At 34.9% G+C, this 10058-nt stretch overlaps 1 protein-coding gene across 1 annotated transcript; it reads right to left on the reverse strand.

Annotated features, from left to right (window-relative positions):
• Positions 1-442: 442 nt before the first annotated feature.
• Positions 443-9464, reverse strand: sh3bgrl2 (SH3 domain binding glutamate-rich protein like 2). The gene is made up of 4 exons (XM_026199965.1): positions 9224-9464; positions 3367-3552; positions 2120-2191; positions 443-1769 (listed from the first exon to the last, which is right to left on the reverse strand). Exons 1-4 carry the CDS (start codon positions 9266-9268, stop codon positions 1755-1757), a joined length of 318 nt encoding a protein of 105 aa, XP_026055750.1. The 5' UTR covers positions 9269-9464; the 3' UTR covers positions 443-1754.
• Between the last annotated feature and the right edge of the window lie 594 nt (positions 9465-10058).

A 10058-nucleotide genomic window follows, 5' to 3' on the forward strand; every position in this document is an offset into this window, starting at 1 on the left:
TATATTATTGTTTATGCTTCTTAATTAATTATACAAAAGTAGTTTGAAATCAAATAAGACCCTCTATTAAAGACTTTTGTCCTGTATGTCAAATTGTTATTTGAACACTGTATCTGTCTATTTTATTAGTATTCAACTCATGTAGCAAACATCTGTCTCTATTTGTAGAGGAACAACATTTTTTCACGCTCTCTACATCAGCCTCTTCTGCTTGCTAATGTAAAACTGCCACATGCAAAAGCATGCTTCTTCAAAAGCTACAGTATGTTGCACACACTACACTATATTTGGACAATTAATCCGGCACAGCATGCTTAAGAAAAAAAAAACATATATTTAAATGAATTTTGATTGTAGGATGCCAGTTGGTTTTATATTGTTTTATATATAATATTTGCCTAAATTGAGACTCTCTTGAGAAACACAAGAAATAATCATTAAAGCAGTTTTTGAATATACTTTATTAAAAATGAGATTTTTAAATTATTCATTTCAATTATGAAAGCAAACAACAGTAACTTCATACATACATCAGTACAGAAAGGAATGATTGCATTTTACAGCATGTGTGTATATGTGTGTGTTTGTGTGAGACATACGTAAAACATAATTGTGTCCTGAGAATGGTGTGTGTGTATGTGTGTGTGTGAAAACATACATGCTTATTCATGTGGAATCATTTAATGAATGGGAGGGAGGAGTGGACAAGAAGCACATATCACAATGAACAGTACATGAAAATGGCAGAGAATGTAGGTTTAGAAGTGTTTCTGTTTTGTTTGGGAGGAAAAAATCTAGAATAGACTGTCTGTAAACATGAAATATGTTCTACAAAACCAACTTTGTGAGTAAAACCAACTATTTTCCCCAGCGTTTTATTATGTAAGTCACTACATAAGCTACATAAATGGGTGAGCTGAAAGTTGAGGCATCACAGTGTGCTACATGCTACATGCTAACATACCCCTGAGAAGAAAAACACACAATTAAAAGGAAAAGATTGAACAAGATATGAGTTCTTAAGCATGTTTTTCAGTAGAAGGAACAAAAGGCTTTAGGAATGGGATGTGAAATTCCAGTAATAGAGCATACAGTGTTTAAATACTGATTCAGGACCAGTTTTACACTCAGAAAAGCTTTGAAGAGCCATTATGTGTCGTGGAAAAACTGAGCTCAGATCAGCGCTGTTCCACTGAGCTCTTAATTCAGGTCAGGATTCTATTTCCTGTTTTGAGGCTGTTTTGGCTTTTGGTCTGAACTTCTTTTTTACAAATGGATCAAAGTCTGCGGAAAGGACAACATTATACTGAATTCTTCTGTTGGTTCCCTACATTTCCTTTTGGAAATGTAAACAAAGAACAACTTACAAGAGACGTGTACATGCAACCTTGCATGCTTATTATTCTCTTTGTCTAGATTAACAATAGAAGTCCTATGCACACAGACATTAAGTTCACTTTCTATCTCTGTATCACGTTATAAAAAGCAGAATAGGTTTTTCATGCAACACATGTACAGCAAATGAAACAGAACAGCAACACATATAAATAATTAACTAGGCCATATAAAACATTATTCACCCTGTGTATGTGTGTGTTTGAATAAGGAGAAGTTTGTTAGCTGGAGGGCAGAGTGTGTTTGGCAAAAGCATTGCTGGCAGTGAGGGCTTCAGCCCGGGAAACGAAAGTTACATCACAGGAAAAAGAGAGGAAAAAGCACAGTGTTTCAGTCTAGGGAACTGTCAATGACATGCTCTAGGATTCAGAGTCCTGCAGAGAAAAGAATTTAACTCAGTTAGATCTCAATCCTATTCTGTAATCCGTATTAATATCACATTAAACCAGTGTAGAGCCAGTAACACAATATGAAATAAAATCAAAACATCCACTATAAAAATTGCATAGTGTTTCATAGAATAGTGTTCATTGTGTTTTTAAGCACAAATCTAAAAACATTAATGGTTAATACATAAAACAAGAAAATAAACAGCCAGAAGGGGAGGAAAAAAATAAAATAAATTCAATATATATTCTCTGAAAACTGGTTTTATTAACCTTTTATTATGTGTTGAATTTTTTTTTTCCTTTTTATTAATAAAAAGACAAGCTGGAGTGTGTACCTTTACAGGGGGCAAACGGAGGAACGAGAACACTGTGTTCGTCTCTTTAGACTGGAAGAAATCTTCATAATCCTGCAAAATGACAAAATGATAAATGACTGAGGAGAGTTTTTAGCAGATGTAACTGTTTTTTGTGCCGTTTGTCTTTCAAATTGTATATAATATTGGCATTTTATCTGCCATAAATATCAAACCAAACTTAATAAGTGAACCTGCTTATTCAGATTATATAAATTATGCTATTTAACATCCATTAGCGTAATCTAAAATCAAATTACTTCAAATGAAATTGTTTATTAATGATATAACTTTATTCATAACAATTCTCCATATAAAAAAAAGCACCTTGCCCATAAATTCATTTAAAAATACACAAGGATAGTTCAAATGTGTCTTGCTCTACATAGCGGATCTGCTGTTCTGATTGGTTAAGAGAGTTGTTGGAGGCGGTATCTAAGAGTAATTAGGATTATTGTGAGATTACATCAGTGGGGCACTCAGCAAAATCCAGACGCTTCCATGAGTCAGTCCCAAAATATACAAACCTTTTGACTCAAGTTTAAAGTGATGAATCATTTCTAATTTAAGATTCAAACTCGTTAATATCTTTCCGATTCTTTAGCCATTTATGGCAAGAGATTCACAGTGGCATATTACACTAAAACTCTATTTGATAAATAGAGAGTGTGAAGGTGTTAATGTAAGTATTAAAATGTGGTTTGCCTGCAAACTTTAAGATTTTTTTTTTATTATTAAAATGCCTCTCCCTTTTCACAACTTTATAAAGGGCATTTCATGCTTTAATGTGATTGGCTAGAAAAAACACAATTAATAACACACTAGAATGCAATTGGCTGGAAAAGAGAACACAGCTTACACCATGGATCTTTGTATACATGCATTGATTTTTAATAAACATTCTCTCAAACCAACCCAATGTGGACTCATTGGCCAGACAGAGAGCTTTTAGCTTATCATTGATTTAAGTGTCTGAGAGAAACAGAGTATTACTTCAGCAGAATCCCCCAGACGTCTTACAGAACCAATTAATATGCATGAATTGAGGTCTGTGTCGGTATATTGATGAAGATATAACCAATGTGTGAGTATCTAACAATAAATTTGCTTCTGAAAGAAGATTATTGAACATGTTAAGTGAGCGTGTTTTAATAAAAGATGGTGCATCACCTGTCCAGTGTGTGACATATCAAGCATGTGGATTAGAAATTGAATAATTGATAGCTCACTCCGCAGTAGTGGTCTCCATTGAAGATCTGAGGGGGGAGAGGATTGCCCTTTTCAGGTCGTTTCTCCTCAGGAATGTTCTGGTACATCCAGAGCCTCTGATCCTCCAGCATGGTGATGTCCACCTCCTCGAAGCTGATCCGGTTGGCCTCCAGAAAGCCCACGATGGCCTGCTGACGTTTCTTCACCTGAGGAATCACACAAAAAAATTCTTTGGTCAGTGATCTGTGATAGATATTAAATGATCTATGTTATCAAAGTTATTAAATGTATGATTTAACATTTATGAGTGTATGAGTAATTATTCACTCATATAAATACTATGTAGTTGATTCTTTACAATGTTGATACTTTGTGCATTTTTACAGAATTGTAAAATAGTAAATATAGTATTGATTGGAAATAATATGTGGTGCAATGATATTAACTAATTAAAAGTGTTATTAACTCATTTTGGACTCGTCAACCTTGTAATTTCCAGCCTTGAAACATTCTGAATTTGACAGTGTTGGGGAAAAAGTAAAAGTATAAAGTATTAATATACTGTTCTAGATTTCTGTGTGCATTAGTGTCTATGTGTCCTTTCTGAAAACACACAGATGGAAAGCACTCAGTGAAATTCCCATTAGTCAGATGTACAGGAGAATATTGATCAGCAAAAGGATTTATATGAAACCACATGTACAACACACAGGGACTTCAGACTTCAGACACGCCTAAAAAAAAATCCCTAAAACTTTATAGAATATGACTATGCATTCAATTTCGATTGCCTGGGAACACATGTTAGGTAAAAAATTGATAGCCTGAATGCACTGTAAGTCGCTTTGGATAAAAGCGTCTGCTAAATGCATAATTTTATTTTTATTTTTTTAAAGCACATCAAATTTAACACACAAACCATGAAAGACTTTGTGTGTATATTTCATAGTGTCTATTTGTGTGGTCAAAAGGTTATTTAACATCTGTTCTATGTCTGGCGTCCTGTGTTTCTGAATCCTTCCCCATATTAACAATTAATAAACATTTTGTCCTTATCTTGCACACTTGTCTGTCACCCTCTGCGCTCGGCTCTCCGTTGTACTGTTAAAAACTCAATAGTTCCCTTCCAGTGCAACAACGACAAGTACATTTTGCAAAGAATAAACATGTCTCTCTTTAAATTCCTAGCTCTTGTGGTTAATGATGCATTAAGTAGTGGCACACAGAGATGAAACGATTTCCAAAATGATAACATTCCTTTTATAAACCGCTTCCTCAAACGAACAACATAGCAGAAAGGGATAGTTCACCCAAAAATGAAAATTCTAATTCCTCACCCTCATGTCGTTCCAAACCTATAAGACCTTCGCTCATCTTCAGAACAAAAATTAAGATATTTTTAATGCATTCCCATAGCTCTCTGACACCCCTATAGACAGCAAGGATCCTTACACGATCAAGGCTCAGAAACATAGCAAGAAGATCATTAAAATAATCCATGCGACATCAGTGGCGAGAATAGTTCTTGTGTGCAAAGAAAACAAAAATAACAACTTTATTAGACAATTCGTCTCCTCCCTATAGCTTCATTTTAGAGAGTATCACATTCATAACCAATGCTGTTCTGTGTCAGCAGCACTGTACACTGATACGCTGTTTATGTTATTTACGCTTTGATCTGAACGTAAACAATGTATCTGCATACATACGTTGCATACGTTGTTTATGTATGTGATACGCTCAAAAATGGCACTATCGAGTAATGCAGAGGAGACGAATTGTTGAATAAAGTCGTTATTTTTGTTTTCTTCACACACAAAGAGTATTCTCGTAGCTTTGTAAAATTATGGTTGAACCACTGTCACATGGATTTTTTTAATGATGTCCTTACTATGTTTCTAATCCTTTATCGTTTAAGGATCCTTGCTGTCTATGGGAGTGTCAGACAGCTCTTTGAATGCATGACAAAAAATATCTTAATTGATCTCAACTTTCGAAAATGAACAAAAGTCTTACAGGTTTGTAAGGTCATTTTTGTGTGGCCTATCCCTTCAACTGATGCTTCAGTTTTAAAATTTAAAGAACTTTTACCACTGTTGCAAAAACCTTTCATTACATGAAAATATAACAGACTGTCTTTTTAGATATTTTCTCACCTTTTGTGTTTCATAGAACAATACAGGTTTAACTAAAACCATAAAGTCATAACTTGAAATAAAACAAATATGAACTTGAATAATAAAAAAAAGAATAAAAACTATACAGACATAGTTTAAAAACAATGACAAGAAAGCAACAAAAACAAATTAAAATAAAACAGAAAACTAAAAATAAAAGCTGGTTTATTTGCCTGGTTGTATAGATAGTACAGTATCAATGGTACTAAAATAACACTGGTGTGTAACTAATGACAGAATGTTCATTCATGGCTTAACCATTTAAGATAAAAAATTAAAATAAAAACATGTGTGTAGAATCTTAAATCTTTTAACTATTAAGCCATATCTATACCTTTAGCTGATAATATAGCTACATGCATTTTCCCTCAACAGGCTCCAGAACTAATACTTCAGTCTGCGCACCTAACTACAGAAAATGAGGCCTAGTTTCAACAGCTGTTGAGAGGGTGTGACTTACAAAATCACACACCTACACACCCTAGTTTGGCAGTACTAAAGTGTGGTTTTGGACATATCCATATTGTGGAGGAGGACAGATGGAGTACAAAAAGTCCCCTGCCTCACCTCGCCTGTCTCTCTCCCTCTCTCTGCTGACTTTGCAGAGCGTGTTGCTGGGCGGCCAGTGCATGCAGAGCTGTTCAGATGAATTCTGTCACTAAACACACACATACACACACCTGTGCACATAAAAAGCACGAGTGACTAAAGATTGATACTCAGTGATGCATTGATGAGTGGATCACATATCTCTCACATGTTTGACTGCAAGAAAGAGAGTGAGATTCTTTGTAAAGGTAGAGAAGCTCTCCATTAAACATTAAACCCTGTCTGTGCTTTTTAAAAGCTCTATAAAACTCCCGGCCTGATAAACTGAAAGCAGTACAATAGCAGCTCTAGCCTTGTGTCGAAGCAGGGCAGCCACACAATGCAGCTATTGTTTTATCCTCAAAACAAAACACTGCAGACATAGCTATTCTCTGTCTATATGATTCACTTTAAGAACTCAACTTCTTTATGTCTACAACAACATGTTAGTTAAGATAATAAATAATGTTTTCTGTAAATATTGACTATCATTAAGTTACATTGTTACATTGTGGCGACAAGTGACTTGTCTTTTTAGTGACTTATTTCTTAATTCAACTGATTCGTTCAATTATTTGTTCAGGAAGGACAAACAGCATTCACCTGTCTTTGAGTGCAAGTTGTTGAATCAGTCGTTCAACCGATTCGTTCAAAAAACGCAGTTTCATTCATTAAGGAATAAAATGCCACTCTCTGTGAGACGCATAATGGTGATGACTCATTTATTCAGAAAGCAAAAGTGTCCAATAAGTGCTATTTTATTTATTAGTAAATGCCATTCATTAATGCTTTGAATAACCTTTTTCTTTTTAATTTAAGTAATTTTGTTATGTGTATTAGTTTATTTTTAAAATATTTATATCCATCTGTAGCATCAGTTTTAGTAATTTAGCACTTAAAAAACTGATCTATATCAATTACTATATTACAAATTTTTAGTTTTTTTAATTTTACATTTTCATTTAATATTTACATTTTATTGTGTTCCAGCTTTCCAATTTTTATTTAATAGATTTACTAGTTAATAAAATATTGTTTAAACAATAAAAACAAAAAAACTGATTACAGAATAGTTTACAGAGGTTTTGTTAATGTGATCACGAGGTGCTTTGCTACATTTAAATTACATTTGTTAGGCTACTGATATGATTTGGTTTTGAATGTACATTCTTTTTCTAATTTAAAAATAAAAAATACAAATTATACTACATAGAGTTTTTGTGAAGTTTTGCATGTGTAAAACTTTCAGTTAAAAGATGACGTACACTTTTATAAAAAGACAAATCATGAGTGTGTGTCATCCGGTTTTAAATCAATGAGCTGAATGCACTCTTACCACTCACTTTCTTAACACACTTAAGCCTATATCAATGTCGAACCTGTCTCTCCACTAAGCCTAGCTGACTGAAAATCACTCAATGAGCGCTCTCAGTCACAGTCTTTCACTCAGGTGGATGAGTGTAACGGGTGGAAAAGGTTAGTCAGGGTATGACCTTTATAATCCCCCTCTGACCAAAGTTTATGAGAGCTAATGTGAATCAGTGTTTGCTAGCTGTAAGTTAAAATATTAACCGTTACTCATTTGATCCTAAAATCGGCTGCTTTTTAGTACAGGTTTCATCAGCCATCACTTGCTTCACATCCTCTTGACAAAAAATAAGTTATTTAACAAACACATATGCAAACAGAGTGAACACACACACACACACACACAGTAAGTCTGCCAACCCATCACATGCCACTTATTCGGTGAAACATTTCATATTTATTTTCTAATGATTATCCTAGAAGAATGTCAGCATAAAGGAGATGTTTGCCTATGAGAGCAGTGTGTGCTGAGGCCACGGAGACTTAAAAATAGCTCTTTTTGGGTAAGCAGTCCTGGTCCTGAAGAAGTAAGAAATCTGTGCATAACGCATTTAGGCTATTACCTCATTCTGGTACTATTAGGTTACAGTACTGAACTGTACATGCTTCTCTAACATCCAAAAACACATGCTTCATCTCCATATCAAAGCTGTCAGATACACAGTGAGTCACTGTGCAAACATCATCTGATAACCATCAAACGCCAAATGAATGACATTACATGAAAATATGAATACAGTCGCCCCTCCCTTCTCCCAGTCTCCGTTCAGAGACTGTGATCTCCTCATTTAAAGAACTAAAAATCAATGTCACTGGACCAGCCTGCTAAAAGGCTGAAATATAATCCCAGCTCTGAATGAATCAGGACATTTCTTGTGCTCTCCCTGCAGGCTGTATAACAGAGCGATTAAAAACGAACTGATCTGTACGCCAGTGATTGTGGCATTGGAGTTGGCAGTGGGGTTGGCTTTTACTGTAAACATGCACTTTGTCCAACCTAAGCGTGTGGCTGTTTGCAGTGCACCGAGGTGGACAACAGTTTGGGTTATCTCAAATACATCATAAACCATAAAAACTGAAAAGCATTTGATAGAAATAATTTATGAATATATAGATCAGAACTGAGTGTGGCAGTGGTTATGTAACTAATAGATTTTAGTCACCATAAGTCATATCTACCCAGAATGTTCTGTCATGTGTGGCTTGAAAACAGCCCCAGTTTGGCATCAACTTGTAATGTAAATGTAAAATACCAAAACGTACCACAGTTACACCCTTAAACCATGTGTTAGGAAAATTATTCTTGGAGTGGCATGTAAATACCATGAACATGGATAAAGGATTAATGGTTTCTATTAAAAGTACCATAGTATTGCTATTTGATTCAGTCACTGTACCATGGTATCGCCTGAAAGAGAGGGTGGGTTTTCCTGGATGGGTTAAGTTTATGAAGTGGACAGGGCTTACTTGAATATAAACGACACTCTTATTGACATATTCATATACAGTATAACTCGCGTGCACATAAAAACCTTACAAAGTGCCATAAATGTAGCTATCATGAAACGAAGTTATTCGTATAAATCTATGCAATACATTCTTACGTTACATTTTTAATATATAAAATAGATTATAAAATTAAAGATCACAGATTAAAAATTTGCTGTCGTATGATGTAATTCCCGGTAGTCTCCAGTTTTACAACACGCAACTCTAAAATTCGCGGTGTAAACATGTTACTCACCGCGACAGACCCGGAGGAGGACGCAATAAACACTCTGATGACCATCGTAATCGTCCTTGCCCTCTCGCGGAAGACTGAAGGCTTGGAAATGTTGCGATCTCCCTTTCTATAGACTTCTTTGGATATGCGGTGACGTCAACGCCACCCTTTGAAATGAAAGTGTGTGCGCGCGCCCGGTGTTCTATGATAAAGCCGCTCGCGCTCCATCAGTGTACTTCACCCGGGAGCGCGAGAGACTCGCAGCGCTTTTATCCTCTGGCTTCAACTGAAGCTGTGGATCATGGGAAATGTAGTTTCCATCTCCTATAAAAATCCGAAGGCTATAATGTAAAATACCTGAAAAGCTACGTAAATCCTGCTCTCATGCAAATATGTTACTGCCATAGTTAGGATGTTGCTGCGAAGTGTTATCAAAATGAAATTATATGTCAAGCTGCTGAATATAGCGAAATCATTGTTGACATTATGCGTTTGTGTAGCCTACATAAAAAGGCTTTATTTGAGTTGGTTTCGTGATCTCCAATTTATATATATAAACAACATTATTCTCAATTTTTCCAGAATTGTGCAGCTCTGGTTTAGGCTACATGTTGTTTATTGCTGCATATAGTGCATTGTTTTAATAAGTATAATTTCATAAAGTACAAGTTGATTTTAAAATGCAGCTACTATTTTCTTTTTTTTTTTTCTTTTTTTGCATTTTGCATTTTGTGTTTTTCAGTTGAATAAAATAAATGTCCCTATAAATTTCTTTAAAAAAGTCTAAATGAAATTTGATTTGATTTAATGGTTTATTTAAAAGGGGACAGTGCAATTTCTCTCTCAATAGGCTCTG

This window comes from Carassius auratus, chromosome 23, assembly GCF_003368295.1.
Source record: "Carassius auratus strain Wakin chromosome 23, ASM336829v1, whole genome shotgun sequence".
Lineage (NCBI taxonomy): Eukaryota > Metazoa > Chordata > Actinopteri > Cypriniformes > Cyprinidae > Carassius > Carassius auratus.